This window comes from Eublepharis macularius, chromosome 13, assembly GCF_028583425.1.
Source record: "Eublepharis macularius isolate TG4126 chromosome 13, MPM_Emac_v1.0, whole genome shotgun sequence".
Taxonomy (NCBI): domain Eukaryota; kingdom Metazoa; phylum Chordata; class Lepidosauria; order Squamata; family Eublepharidae; genus Eublepharis; species Eublepharis macularius.
Genome location: NC_072802.1, coordinates 19,920,880 through 19,936,762, shown reverse-complemented (window position 1 = coordinate 19,936,762; position 15,883 = coordinate 19,920,880). Strand labels below are relative to the sequence as shown.

Here is a 15,883-nt window from a genome sequence, read left to right as displayed (position 1 = left end):
ACTATTTGCAGTATGAAATACTACTTCACAGGACTGCTTGTAAGGACTGCTATATGTGAAAGGCTTTGAATACATCAGTGATAGCTGTTGCATATTGTGTTTTTTTTTAATGTACTGGTGAAAAGAATCCAAGGAACATAAAAATAATTTCCTGAAGTGAAAGATTGCTCTGTTTTTCAAAATATATAAAAAAGAATGAATGCTCAGAGCTGTATGTATTTTGTAATCTTTCTGCCTCCTCCCTGCCCAGCTGCATCAAAGGGGACTGTTCTCAGAAAGGAGTGCAAATAAACTTTTTGAAGTTGTCTTTGTGCCATTTATTGTATAAGAGATTCAGGTTTTCAAAAGGAATTATGAACAACTGGAATATTGTTTTTATTTTTAAAAAAATTATTTCATTTTATTTACAGCTTACCTTTTTCACTGGGACTCAAGACTGCTTACAAATTATAAAAACAATTCAACCAGACAGTATAAGATACCCAATAAACATAAAGATATAGGACCAGGATTTTAGAATTAGAAAACAGCACAAACAGGAAACTGTAAGGCAGTGTTTCCCAACCTTTTTTTGCATGGAGAAACCCCTAAATTAATTTTTCAAATCCTGAAGTGCCCTTACCTATGAAAACATTTACAGGCTAGAAAATGCTGATCCTGGGGAGTGCAATTTAAGCAGTGCTAAATTATTGTCAAGAAAATTTATTTGCAAATAGCAACTCTCCCTCTCTCCCTCTCTCTCCCCCCCTCTCTATACACACACAGAGCTCACTGAAGAGATGAGCTGTGACTCATGAAAGCTCATACCCTGTGTTAGTCTTACAGTTGCTACTGGACTCTTGCTCTTTTCCACTGCTACAAACAGACTAACATGGATACCCATCTTGAGCAACTGTATATGTCAGTTTGATGATGGTGGGAAGTGATATAGGGTTGTAGCCGACTTAGAGTGATTTCTGTTGGGGGTTTCAAAGCAAGAGACTAAAAGAGGTGGTTTGCCATTCCTGGCTCTGTATGGCAACCGTTGTCTTCTTTGGAAGTCTCCCATCAAATTCTTAACCAAGGCTGATGCTGCTTAGCTTCCAAGATCTGACAAGATCAGGCTTGCCTGGGCTATGGAGAAAATATATCAACCACGTGGAAAGGGTCAAAAATCTGTGAAAGAAAGGTATTAAAAGCTAGACAGCTTTTTTTTTTAAAGAGCCAAGAATTATGCCACCCTGTTTTGCTGAATAAATACATGTATGACTACAAATGACATTTGAAATGTCTTTCCTGTCTGATAAAGGTTCTCCCTTTCTTTTCCTGCCTCTCTTTTTTATTCCAAATCAGTCTAATATCCATCAATTTTATGGTATGTATTTTTTTTAAAAAAGAAAATGCACAAAAAAGGACCACTAAACTAAACAAGAGAGAGATTTTTCAACACCCTCTCCTGCAAGCACTTCCTCTGTTCGTGTACACAGTAGGGAGAAACTCGCACACAAAAAATCTAGCAAACCCAGAAGTTAGCACATGGTCCATGCAGTTCAGCATTTCAAATTCAGTCTACTAGTAGGACAAGGGCTAATCCTACCCTATTATTCTGTACAGCTAAAATGTGCCCCCTCCCTGAGCAAAGACAGTACCATGCTTATCAGATGGCCAGCTTGGATCAATGCAAGCATGCCACGAATTTAGGGCTGCCAGCTCCAGGTTGTGAAATTCCTGAAGATTTTAGGAATGAAGCCTGGAGAGGGCAGGGATTTTTTTTATTATTATTTTATTTTCAAATTTGTATTCCGCCCTCCCCGCAAGCGGGCTCAGGGCCAACATTAAAAATACAATTAAAATACAATAAAAATGCATGTTCATTAAAACAACATATTGAAAACAAGATGGTGGACAGCTTTCACAGGGAGGATTTTATACACCCCTTTTTTCCAGGCTGGCGGAGGCCCAGCCTCAGCCATATGCCTGGCGGAACAACTCTGTCTTGCAGGCCCGGCGAAAAGATAGTAAGTCCTGCCGGGCCCTGATTTCAGCAGACAGAGCATTCCACCAGGTGGGAGCCAGGACTGAAAAGGCCCTGGCTCTAGTCAAGGCTAGGCGGGCCTCCTTGGGGCCAGGGACCACCAACAGCTGTTTGTCCCCTGATCGGAGTGTCCTCTTGGGAATATATGGGGAGAGACGGTCCTGTAGATACGCTGGTCCCAGTCCGCACAGGGCCTTACAGGTCAATACCAGAACCTTGAATCTGATCCGGAACTCCACTGGGATTGGGATGGGAGGAACCTCAGCGAGGTGCAATGCTGTAGAGTCTGCTTTTTGAAGCTGCCGTTTTCTCCAGAGGAACTGATCTCTATGGCCTGGAGATAGATCATAATTCTGTAAGATCTCCAACCACCACCCAGAGGCTGGCAACCTTAGCCGCGACCAATGAGGTAGACAATAAATTAGCACAAGGTCCCCAGCTTGGCATAGGCTGCTGCGACTGCCACATTCCAATTTCTCGGAGACCCCTCCCAGCTGCCGCTGTTGTACCATTCCTGTTTCTAAGAGTCTCTCTACAGGACACATCTTACACAGGGACACTCAAGTGTAGGGAGACGCAATGTTAGCCAGGAAGCGTAGTTTTAAAAGACAGAGTGGAAGGTTCTGTCAATTTTCCCTCTTTACACTAAAGTAGGTTTAAAAGGCAGAGCTGGCTGAGATCACGCCTCAGCGGGTTTGTTAATTTCATCGTTGCCTCCCTTAAGGCTGTCAATTTCACCTCCCCTTTGGGGAGGCAAAGAAGAAATTAACAAACCCTCTGAGGAGGGGAAGAGGGCTTTCCACTGAACCCCCTGAAGACTTCCAGTGGAATCCCAGGGTTCTCCAGAACCCCTACTGGGAAATGCTGGTCTGAGGCATAACCTATCACAAACAATACAGTAAAAGCGAGATGATGCGTACAATAAAAAGAGTGAAGGGAGAAGAGGATATTTCGGAGATCAGAAGTTATTCACAACTGAATACAAATACTGAGATACTGACCAATTTAGGCCATTGAGTTAAGCAGGACTATACATTCAAGTACTTTTGTGTAATTGGATTATAGATGAGAAGGGAAAAGATGATGTATGCAGCAAATTGCTGTCTCAGCTCCTGACCACTGGAAGACTTAATTAGTTTATCTTTGATATTTTATCCCGTGGTTCTTCTCACACATTTCCAGACTGTCTTCTGCAACTGTAAGACAGATGACCTACACCTGCATGTTTGGAATTCAGCTAACTATATTATCAAACAATGACTTGCATCCATGAAACAGTCATCAGAGATACCGCAGAGTGTTTTTGTGTTCTCTGACCCACCTTTAAACACAGTGGGTTGGATCCAGCCATCTTTTTCATTCAATCTCACCTAATTGCTATTCTTACACCCCCTGCCTCCATCTCAGGCAACCTTTGTCCATGCTGGTCCCATGATCCCCCAGCATAACCTCTTTTGATGGTCAAACGAGGGGAGGGGTATTCTCCGGTTTTTCACCAGCAGAAAGACAGGATGGATCCAATCAAGTACTTTTCAGTGGAAGGCCGTTCACTCTGTGCTGGTGTGGTGCAGTGGCTACAGTGACTGACTAGAATCTGGGTGACCCAGATTTGATTCCAGCTCTGCCATGGAAATTTGCTGGGTGACCTTGGGCCAGTCACATATTCTCAGCTTAACATACCACGCAGGGTTGTTGTGAGGATAAAGTGGAGCAGAGGAGAATGATGTAAGCCTCTGTGGGTCCTCATTGGGAGAAAGTTGGGGTATGAATGAAGTCAAAAGATCTTTAAAAACGTTCAGCTGCAGATTGTTATATATGCATATGTGAATCAGAAGAGTATTTGTAGTTGCTGATGTCATGTTTCTAACCCAGTACGCGGTATGGCGTCAAACTGAAAGATCTGAATGATGGATGACAGACTCAAGGACAGAAAATAAGCAACAGGGTTCTTTTTGAGGAAAAATAACCTGAGCTGTGCTATATACCTGAGGTTTTTGCCGAAAGATAGTATTTGGAGAGCTCGTTAACAAGTATAGTTACCTAAACTTCATGATAATTCTGGAATGGTAGATGTTTGTTGCAGTAAAATTAAAGATGTCCAGTGGTGCCTTGAAGATTAACAGAAGGGGTTTAATTCAAACATAACAGTTGAACGAATATTTCATTTGTTGGTACAATTGACATTTTGCAGTAGAGCAAATAGCTCTTCTAGCTTCAGCTTAAATTTGACTTTGACCTGTCGGGAATGCTGCAGTGCCTAATTGCTTTTCATTGTTTGTGGAAAATGGAAAGCACTTGATGTAAAGATAATCTTTGTCTTCTGAAGTTAAATATTTAAAGTAGACTGCATGGCATTAGTGACATTCCATTGCAGAAGAAAATGAATGGGCAATTCTGCACCTTAATTTTGGTTTTAAAGATGCAACCCAATTTCACATGCCCCTTCTTTAAATTTCTTACGTTTCTCCAGTGACAGGCTTTAACTTTGTCTAGATGTACTCCCTTCTTAGAAATATAGGAAAGACGTTAAAGTTAACGACCAGCACCTTAAGACTGCATCTTTTCATAGGAAAAGAGCTCGGCTACATAGCCCATTAAAAACATATTCACAAACTTCTTTTAAAAAAAAAACAATGTTGGTCCTACTTAATTTCACTTGTAAAAATTTTTCTCAAGTTGAAAGAACTTAAGCCCGGCTTATACAACAATCCTAAGCTCTCTTGCTTTCAAGTAAGAGCTAATTTGTGCAAGTTCACAGAGTTCTGGGTTGTATATTGTTTTGGATTGCATGCTTGATTGATTGTTTCCCTTGCAAAGAAACAAATACACCTTCTCTGCATACAGAAAATTAGCTCGTTTGTGGGGAAGGTTACAGTCTCAGGGACTTTGTACTTTACGATTTAGCTCCATGTGCAAACCAGCCATAAGTAGGCATATAATAGACATCACCCCACAATCTAGTAACTTTAAGTGGGTTACAGAGGTTAAAGCAGAATCACTGGAAATATATAAGGAGCTCTCTCCCTGTTCTTCAGTGCCAGGAGAGCATTAAGCAGTCTTTTTCTGGCTGCTACGTATTGAGCCACTGATCTCCTAGACATAGAGGGAAGGCAGATTTTCCCTTAATTTTTTTCTTATATCTGTCTGAAACTTCTGATATTTTCCATGCCCTTCTTATTTCAAGACCTGGATTGGGAATCGAAGACGGAAATATCGTCTGATGGGAATTGAAGTCCCTCCTCCTCGAGGTGGCCCTGCTGATTTTTCCAATCAGTCTGATTCCAGCAGTAAATCAATACCCATTCCAGGAGACGATGCATCAACGGATGTGGGCGATGATAATGACAGAAACGACGAAGTCTCAATCTGCTTATCCGAAGGAAGTTCACAAGGTATTGTTACTGCAACGTTGTAAGTCTGTCCGTATGGCTTCCCGATAGTTAAGCCTAATTTCAGCTGTGCATACATTTTCTTCTTGCACATTCAGTTTTCTTCAATCCTGTTTTGCAGTTGCTTTTCCTTCTTCTGAAGTTTTCCAGTCTTAGGTTGCATTGCTGTTCCTATTCACTCACTTCAAACTTAACTGTGTTTAAGATCTAAAGGCCAGTTTCTTCTTGGGAGTTTATATTTGTGTAAGAGTGAGTAAGGAAGCAAATGCCAGCATTTGGAAGCAGCATGCAAGATTGTGGTTAAGGATGCTAAATCCTTAATGAGAGGTGGCTGTGCACGTTCCTTGTGAGCAATGGTGAGCTTTCACGCACCAGGGACTTGGGACATGTGCTTCAGGCCATTTGTACACTTTTTTTTCATCCAGGAGCCTGTTCCCCGCTCCCACTATTTTGATCCTCCCAAAAGACTTCCTTGATCCTTGAAGTGAGGGGAGAAGATTCAAAGCATTAGCCTCACAGCCGTTTCTCCTGCTGCCTCTCTAGTTGGAAGGTATCTAGGATAATTGTGCCATATCATGTCCCTGCTCCATTTGGAGTTGCCAACTGTGGTCAGGGTCATATCTACGGTTGACCAGTTTCCATGTGGTTGTGCATCTTCTATTGCTAAACTGAGCAACCAAAGGGCAGCAGCCAGGCAGCCCTACTCCTTTGGCAGTCTGTTGAGTTTTATTTCCTGCCTACTTTAATGATGAGGGAAAGGCATGAAGTTATCATGAGTTGTGGGGCTCAACAAGGGCACTCTAAGAAGGCACCCTAGCGCCAGACAGAAAGTAAGCCCCTCTTGGCAAAATAGAGGTAGCGAAGATGGGCTATAGTGACACGCTGCAGCTTTATAAAACAGAAGAGGACACAACTGCTTGAGATAGCATTAGACATGCATTCACACGTTCTGTAGTCTTCATAAGTCCTGCTAGTTGTGGCTGGTGCTTCTAACTAAAACCAACAAAGACCATGACTTCTGAACTTCCAAAAATAGCATGTTTCTGAGGCACGTCTGCAGATGTATATGCCAGACTCGATCTCACCGTTTTGTATGACTGTCTGGGGAGAGAAAGTGTTTGAGTTTTTGGGCACGAACTTGTGATGGCTTTGTCAAAACTTCAGAGTATAAAGAGAATAAGATAACAAAGAACTGGGAAGAAATGATTGAAAACCAAGTCTGCAAATCTTCATTGGCCTGGGGGAGAAAGAACACTGGTAGGAGAGTCAAAAAGCCGAGCGGAAACATTCTGCAGCTCCGAGTGCAACGATGTCTTCGTGTTAATTGGCTCTGGCACTCCAGTGCGTCTGATGGAACCATTGGCGAAAGGCAGTGAAAAGATGATTAGAATCAATGCGCACACCCCTGAGATAAAGAGAAGGTTTTCTTAGGGACAGAGAACAAAAGGTGGCTTGGTGATGGTTCATGTATGTAATTCTCCCCTGTCCTGCTACTGTAAGCCCCCAAAACTAGTCCGGTGTGGATGGTGAGGGGGACACACTTCTGGGGTGTGAAACGAAGAGCCAGCGAGATGTAATGGTTAGGGTGTTGGACTAGGATTGGGGAGGTTTGGGTTCAAACCTCACTGGGTGATCTTAGGCCAGTCACTCCCTCTCTGCTTAGCCTACTTCACCAAGGCGGTGGTTAGGATAAAATTAGGGGAGGGGACGATGTTCGCCACCCTGAACTTCTTGTAGGGTGGGATGAAAATGTGACTTTGTAGTCATGGTTCAGTCATCTGCTTTTCCTGAGACTCGAGGAACTTGATGACAGCTAAGGGGTTTTTTTGATGGAGTACTATACTCTTTTAGAATCATTTTAAAAATGAAAATAAATTCCTGTGCTAACGTGATATTTTCAAACTTCACAGAATTGGGTCACAGATGGTTAGAAACCTTCTGGCTGTAATAATAAGAACCTTGAACAAAGTGCCACATACACAGCAGTGAAGGTTGTGGAGGAGATGGGACCAGGATTCCACGTGATAGCCTTGTCTAGCCTAAGCATGCAGCGGGTCTTTGGCATTTCATATAATATAGCAAGTACGAAGAATAATAAGCAGTAGGGTTTTTGGCTTTTTTTAAGGACGGCAGATATGGTTAGAAGATACTGCATAATCTAGGTAAAATCCTTCTAAAATTCCTTTCTTTTTGATGATGACTGGATAATCCACTGGGTTGCTTCCTTTATCATCAGGGTGCAAGCAACTGGTGCTGCCCTGTTGCATCATTTCTTCTGGGATTGTGGAGCCGCTGAGGTTGCTGGAACTTGCATATGGGGTGTCATTGTAGTGTGCTCTGAATTTGTAGTCTAGCATTGGTGGCATCAAGCAGTAGAACTATCCACAGCGTGGCCTGTCATGTCACCTACTGCTGACACTTATTACTATGCACACTGGGCTTGGGGGTGGGGGGCTGTTGGTCAGTATGAAAGCATCGTGAGCGCAAAGTAGCTGTGAAAAATCTGAGAATGGCACGGACTCCTTTTCTCCTTCAGCCTGCTCCCATGAGCTTTAGCAGTCTTACAGACTATACTAAATCACTTGTCCTGAGAGTCCAGAACTTTTAGACTGCCTATAATAAACTCCTTCAGTTTTATAAACAAATCAGGGGTTGTATGAACAGAAGAGATTGACTTGGTATAACTGAACATGGTTGTCTGTATTTTGTAGAGTGAGTTTGTGTATGAAATGGAATCAGAATTTCTGCTTCTGTATGATGATGTGGATTTTGCTAGCGGTTCTGCAATTCAACTGCTTATTTAGAGCCATTTCCTTTCTTTATTTCTGTAGAAGAACACAGTGAAGTTCTTCAGAGTGAAGACATAGGTCACAAAGAGGAGGACCAGACTACTGTATCTACCGATAATGTGGTGGGTTATCTTTCCTACAAATTAATAATTTTGATTGCATCCACTTTGTGTGGCAGCCTGGTGCCTGAAGGTGTACCCATGGTCATTCTGATAACATATACTCAAGGCTGTGCCATGAAAATGCCCAAACCTTACGGCAACCTGAGAATCTCTGTGCAGTCCCACATTGAGGACTGCGCATGCGGAGGCCTGCTGCACAGACATGATTTTTTCTAAAAGCTTATGTGGGAGGTGCCTCCTCTCCTGGAATGCATGAGATGTCCTTTCCCTACTTAAAGCTTTGTATGGTCCAAGAGAAGAGTGCCTTCTTTCCCTCGGTTTTTTTTCTCCACAGCTGCAGGAGAAGGTTGTGCTTCTAGTTTATCTTGTTTTACTATCCTGAGGTAAAATTCAAAGGAGAATTGTTACCTTTACCTTTGGTGTATTTGGAGTCTACTCAGAGGTAAAATAGATCTCAAAAGGCCTTGTTCAAACAGCAGAATAAAAATGTCACAGATGTCTATTCTGCTTGAGTGAGGGCCATAATGTTGTGTAGACACTGTCAGCAGTTTACACCAAAAGCCCATACTGACAGGGCATTCAGGCGGAAAGCCTCTTTTTGGGGGGGAAAAAAAGGCCCTATCATCCTCCCCCCTAAAAAACAGCAGCCAAGTTTTCTGCCATGGTGGAGTGCCCTTTGAGACCAATGTTGATCTTGCCGGTTCCATCCATCCCGAGATCAAATCCATCCCACGATCTTGCTCCTCGCCACCAGCACCTGGGGCAGCGCCTCAGAACCATAGGCCAAGAAAGCCAAGCCAGAAACCAAGCACAAGAGGAGGCATTGCTCGATCTTGTGAGTAACGGAACTAGCAGCTGATGACCCTGAAAAGGGAGGAGGTGACAGTTGTCCCTCCTGAGACTCTATCGCCGTTCACGTTCCCCAGATGCATCTCTTTCAGAGGATGAGCGAGACCCTTTGCCCCCAAATCTGGTTCAGCCTTGTCCTGTGTTGATGTTTGATCCGAGAGGGTCCCCCCAGTGGTCTGTGCCGTAACTCCCTATAATTTGGCAGCCTTTTCCATTCTGTTTGCCTCCTGCATATTCTTCAGAATGGGAGAAGCGCTTTTCCTTGGCTCCAACTATGGCCTCTATTCCAACTTCATCAGGTAAGCAATGTCATGTGCTTTTGACTTTGGGGATGCTGGCCTTTTCAGCACACAGGTCTCCTCTGATTCCAATGATGTTGAGGAGGTCCTTGGATCCAAACCACTGTCAGAGCTGCCTCCTGAGAACTCGCTGAATGATACTGTTGGAGACCCTGTATCAGTTTCTCCTAATGAGGATTTGCGCTTTTATGCTGAGCAGATGATGAGAATGGTTCAATCCCTTGACAAAAAGGTTCTCACCACAGATCCGAAGCTGAAAGATGACATTTTAAGTAGGCTTTGTACCAGCTGTCCAGAGGCTATTGCTTTTTCCCAGGCAGGAAGGGCTCTTGGACGTTGTGAAGAGAAAAAACAGCATCAATTCCTGCCACATCCAGGAAGGCCGAGCATGTGTATGGGGTAAAGCAAGAAAGGATGCTCTTTTCTCTTTACTCACTTTCCTCCATCATCACTCGTCACTGAGGTGATGTAGTCAAGGCACAGGTAGGGATCACGTGCTGATAAAAAAGGCAGAAAGTTGGCTGCAGTAGCAGATAAGCTGTACTCCTCCTCAGCCTTGAATCTGAAAATTGCTAATTTTGAAGAAATTATGAGAGGATATCAGTTATTTTTGTGGGAGAAATTTGTCCCTCCATTTGGAGAAGCTTCCTGAGGACCAAAGTTCTCTGGTTAAAGTTATCCAAACTTAGGCTGCACATTTCTCTAAGCAGCTAGTCAGTGCAAGCAAGCAGGCTGCCGACTCCTCTGCTAGGGCTTCCGCCATCATTCTTCAGAGGCATGCACGGTTACATTCCGTGGCCCTCGACAGTGAGTCAAAGAACAAAATCGAGGGCGTGCGATTTGAAGGGTCTTCCCTGTTTTCCGCTAATTCTGATGAGACATTGAACCGGATGAAGCAGAATAAGGGTGACCGAGTTACGCATCCAGTGCAGCAGCCTTGTTGCAAGCAACGGTGTTTCCCTCGCCACCAGAGCCAGCCCCCATAGCTGAGGGGTCACAGATATTCCTCATTGCATCAATCCCATATCAGAAGCCACTGCCTCAGGCCTGCTCCTGGAAGTGAGGGGGCGCAAAAACATTATTTATTTATTTATTTTCGATTTCTATTCCACCCTCCCCACATTTCCAGCAGGCTCAGGGCGGATTACAAAATACATAAAGGTTAAAATATATAAAATGGTTGTTATAATTAACAATTCTAAAAACATCCAATTTATACAGTTAAAATACAATTATATATATATCAACATAGCGGCACGGAATTCCACTGATCAAATTTAAAACAACTTCAGAGCATCTCTGCATTCAAGAGTTTTTTCTAAAAAATGGGGGTATTGGTGGTGGGGAGGGCCCAATCCCTCATCAACCGGCCAGGGGGGCTCCGCCTAGCACTGCCCATACGCCTGGTGGAACAGCTCCGTCTTGCAGGCCTGGCGAAAGGATAACAAATCTTGCCAGGCCTTAGTCTCTTCAGACAGAGTGTTCCACCAGGCTGGGGCCAGGACCGAAAAGGCCCTGGCCCTGGTTGATGCCAGGCGGGCCTCCCTGGTGCTAGGGATCTTTAACAGATGTTTCTCACTAGAACGGAGAGTCCTCTGGGGTTCATATGGGGAGAGGTGGTCCCGCAGATATGCCGGTCCCAGTCTGCATAGGGCTTTATAAAATAAACAAAGGCATCACTCACATGCTGTGCGAGAGCAGCGTGACTCTGAGAAGTCTTCCTTCTGACTAGTCACCCAGGACACTGAGGGACAGGTCAGTTTTTGAGACCAGTTATTTACTCTTAAGCACAACTGGTATGAAATTGCTTCTGACTTGTGGGTCCTATCAGTCATTTCTGAAGGTTGTAAGCTGAAATTTAAGTCTCTCCCTATATGCCAGTCGTCTCAATAAGCCTCTTCCTGAATTAGGGAAACAGTTAACAGTTTTGTTAAACAAGGGCACTATTCAGCCAATTGACACATCTGCTTCTCCTTATGGTTTTTATTGCAGTGTTTTTCTGGTTCCAAAAAAATGGGGGTGGCAATAGGCCTTTTTTAGATCTGAGAAGTGTTAACAAATTTCTGGAAATTACCAAGTTCCCTATGCTCACTTTAGTCTCAGTTCTCCAGTTACTTTGAAATAAATGCATGGTTTGTGGTACTGGACTTGCAGGATGCATATTTTCATACAGCTGTACACCCAGACCATTGGAGGTTCCTTCATTTTGGTTTTCAGGGCCAGGTTTAACAGTATATCGGGTTTCTGTTTGGATTGGCTACTGCCTCCCGAGTATTTACAAAATGCATGGCAGAGGTAGTAGCTTGTCTGAGTCTAGGGTTGCGTTATCCATCTCTAATTAGACAACTGGCTGGTTACAGCATCATTGTGAGATGATCTTTATAAACAAATGGGTTTGATCTTAGCTACTAGTCAGAGGCTGGGGCTTGTTATTAACTGTAAGAAGTCCAAGCTCCTTCCCTCCAAGAAAATTCAGTTTCTTGGGGCTGTTTTAGATTCTGTGCAAGCTAGAGAGCTGCTTCTCTCTTATCGGGCACAGACCCTTAAGATGTCAATTAAGCTGATTTCCGTGAGTTGTTTTCAGATGGCTTGGTGCCTTCAGCAGCTTTTGAGCCTCACGTTATTGACTACGGCAGTTGTTCCTTTAGCATAGCTAAGAACATGCCCCTTCTTGAGAGTGCTTAAACCTTCCATCCATTCTCAGATCTGTAGGTTTATAGTACCACACAGGGTGATTAGATTTCTTAAATGGAGGGTGGATGACTCTAACATTCTGTAGAGAGTATTATCTGGGGCATTACAACCTGAGGTTAATGTCGCTATGGATGCTTCACTGAAGCATTGGGGAGCTTGCTGCCAAGACCTCTAGGCACATGAAGTTTGGTTGTCTCAACCAAAGGAAAGGAAATTGCATTTTAATGTACTTGAATTGAGAGCAGTTCCATATGCTCTTAAATCCTTTGCAGCATTGCTATGGAACGGAGTGGGGCAGGTTCAAACCTACAGTGCTACAGCAATGCCCCACATCAGGCACTACATCACTGATGCTTTGTGCACAGCTATATGGGAATGGGCTTCATGTATTTTTACAGGCTGTCTACGTTGCTGGGTCTGTGAACACTAGAGCAGACATTTTAAGCAGACTCCAGGTTTCCAACCACAAGTGGTCTTTTTGAGAGGATCCCGTAGTCCCTGCGTTCCAACTGTGCGGTTTCCCAGATATAGATTTGTTTGCTGCCAAACACAGTACCAAGGCCCCTGTGTCCTGTGCCATGTCAGGACTCAGACGAAGAGAGCTGTAGCTCTCGAAAGCTTATGCTACCATAAAGTTGGTTAGTCTTAAAGGTGCTACTGGGCTCTTTACTATTTTGCAACTACAGACTAACACGGCGAACTCCTCTGGATCTGTGTCAGGAATGGCACTCCCTTTGTAGGAGGCGCCTTCTAAATTCCATGAACGAGGGCGCTGTTCGATGCCATCGCACCTTTTCCCCCTCGGACTCTAGGTACTCTGCAAGGTACAGAATCAGAAAACAAGCTGTATTCTTGTGGCACCATTTTGACCCTGCCAAACGTGCAGCTTGCTCGAGGCAGGTACAGCCACTTCCCCAGTGCTTGAGATCTTCTCACCGAGAAGACGTAGTCCACTATCGGGTATCCAGACTCCCTCTTAATGGCGTGGAGGTTAAATCCCCGAGGCTAGTTGTCTCTCAGGCTGTGCAGGTGGTTTTAGTGCAAGCCAGGAAGCCGTCTATCTTCTTTTGAACTTAAGTGGAACCATTTCCATACTTGGGCAGTTAGGCAGGGGGTCTCTCCGACATCGTGCTCTCTATCTATGGTTTTAGATTACTTGCTTCTCTTGAAGTCTTCTGGTTTAGCATCAGCTTCCATAAAGCTCCATCTGGCCACTATCTCAACCTCACATGATTGGGGGGGGGGGGGCTTTCTTCTCCCACCAAGCAGCCAAACTGTTTTTGAAAAGGGCTGTTCCATATGTACCCTCTGAGTTCCTCTATAGTACCCCAATGGTCACTGTCCCTGGTATTGGCAAAGCTTGTGCTTGAGCCCTTTGAGCCCCTGGCTAGTTGCTCTTTATCATTACTGTCTGTGAACGTTCCATTTTTAAAGCCATAACCTCACCTAGAAGGGTTGACTAATTGGCTGTATTAAGGGCAGATCCTCCATTTCGTAAGTTCCATGACAATAAGGTACTGTTGAGGCCCAGTCTTCAATTTTTCCCTGAGATCATTTCACTTTTTCACCTATCACAAGACTCATCTTACTGCTGTTTTTTCCAAACCCTTCATTACTTTCTGAGAAGGCATTTCATGCTTTAGATGTTAAAAGAGCATTATTATTTTATCTAGAAAGAACACCCTTTTCATAAGGACCCACGTCTGTTTGTTTGTTATGCAGGCCCACAAAAGGGCAGCCATGCTTCTGCACAGTCATTATCTTGTTAGATTAGTTCTGCCATGAAGTTAAGTTATGAACAGGTGGATGTTTCTTGTCCCGTCTATATGCTCATTCAACAAGAACACAGGCCTCTTTAGCAGTACCAACATCTGTCAAGCTGCTGCCTGGTCTTCATCAGGCACTGTTCTGTTGACGTTAATTCAAGAAAGGAGTCAGCATTCGGGAAAGCAGCGTAGTAGTCAGTATTTCAATAAAGAGCTTCGCCTCACCACCTGTGTGTGTAGCTTGTTAATCTCCTAGTGTGGGACTGTACACAAGTCTAGTTTTTGTTCATCGAGCTGTGTTCAATGCAGGCACAGGCTCCCTTCCTGCTGTGTGAGCTCTCTGTTGTTAACTAGTTTGCATGGATAGGCTTACGGTGTCTCAGGGGAAACTGAGGGAAAGGAGATGCTGTCTTGGACCAGTTGGTGATTTGGGTGGGAAAAGGACGTCTCAAGCATTCCAAGGGGAGGAGGCAAGCTTTTAATATACAAAAACCGTTCTCAGTGCGGCAGGCCTGTACATGCACAGTCCCTGGTGTATGCCTGCATAGAGGACCCCTCGCTGAACAACAGTTACAGGTAAGTGCAACCCTGTTTTTCATTTTAAGAAACAATTTTCTCAACTTTTATAGTTGTCAAAATAGGAAGACTATATCTTGTTCTTGGAAAGCTTTAGAACTTTTGATTATGAAGTGGAATACCCTGTTTGTTTCTCTTTCAGAAAATAGAAATCATAGACGATGAAGAAAGTGATATGATAAGTAATTCTGAAGTGGATCAGATGAGCTCTCTTCTGGACTACAAAGCAAGTACCTTAGCTTTGAGGGCTTTTTAGAAGGTGGTTAGCCAACTGCAAACCAAAATGTAGGCTTTATTGAAGGATTCATGAAAGGATGAGATTAGTTCAGGCCACCAGCAGGTGTTGCTGTGAAACCTCATTCCTATGCAAAAGGGTTTCTAGTCTATTTTTAAAAAGTGCATTCCCTAGGTTTGAAGCTGCATCTTTCTTATTACTGCTTTTCTCTTAATTATAGAAAATCAGCAGTGTTCAAATAGTCTGGCTTTTGTATACCCATCTCGGTCTTCCGCAGTCTTTCCACTGCTACGGTTTTTTTAGACGTATCACAATTTTACAATATCTTCATCCCTCCAGCCCTGACTTGGCTTACTAGCAAAGACGGCATTTTCATCAAACACACACATACGTGTATTGAATGTAAATCTGTTTTTTTCTTTTTGTTTTTACGCAACTTGATAATACTGGCACATCGGGGAAAACAGAGGAAAGGAAGAAGTTATTCCTACCTGCAATCTCATAATACTAAATAGTGTGATGGAGAAAACTTTTAAACAATAACTGTGCTTTTATACTGCTCTTCTAGACAGATAAGTACCCCACTCAGAGTGGGAAACTGGAGAGCTGAGGCTGAGAGGAGTGGCTCACCCAGGGCCACGTGTTGAGCGCGTGGTAGTAGTGGGATTCCACCCAGCTGAACGCTGATTCACTACCTAATCAGTATGCTACAGCATGCAGAAGGTCTGCTGAAGCTTCAGGTGGTTCACAGTAAAGTTCTGTCACACATCAGTGTTTAGGGTGATGGGGTACCCCCCAACTATGAGGGCGCAATGTCTTGAGCCTATGATTTAAATGGAGATTATGGGATTATTACTGCAAGATCACAATAGGGTTACCAAGAGGGCCTGGAGTTCTTTTGGAATTAAAACTGATCGCCAGAGGACAAAGGGCCAATTTTTAATTTAATTTTAATTTATTACATTTATATTCTGCCCTCCCCACATCAGCGGGCTCAGGGCGGATAACAACAATTCAACGTATTAAATATCACTAAAAACTTTAAAAACTCTACATCTAATCATTACAATTACAACTATGCAAGTATACAAATTTCATATATATACATATAAATAAATAAAGTGGCAGCACATAGTTTGAATTCGACGTT

The 15,883-nt window shown here is 43.5% G+C and overlaps 1 protein-coding gene across 1 annotated transcript in view; it reads left to right on the top strand.

Moving 5' to 3' along the window:
• The window catches only part of HDX (highly divergent homeobox), a 54,279-nt gene that overhangs the window by 27,956 nt on the left and 10,440 nt on the right, over nucleotides 1-15,883 (top strand). The window contains exons 6-8 of the mRNA XM_054996696.1: nucleotides 5,199-5,406; nucleotides 8,235-8,314; nucleotides 14,641-14,724. Of these exons, the coding sequence (XP_054852671.1) occupies nucleotides 5,199-5,406; nucleotides 8,235-8,314; nucleotides 14,641-14,724 (372 nt within the window). The remainder of the gene's footprint in view (nucleotides 1-5,198; nucleotides 5,407-8,234; nucleotides 8,315-14,640; nucleotides 14,725-15,883) is intronic.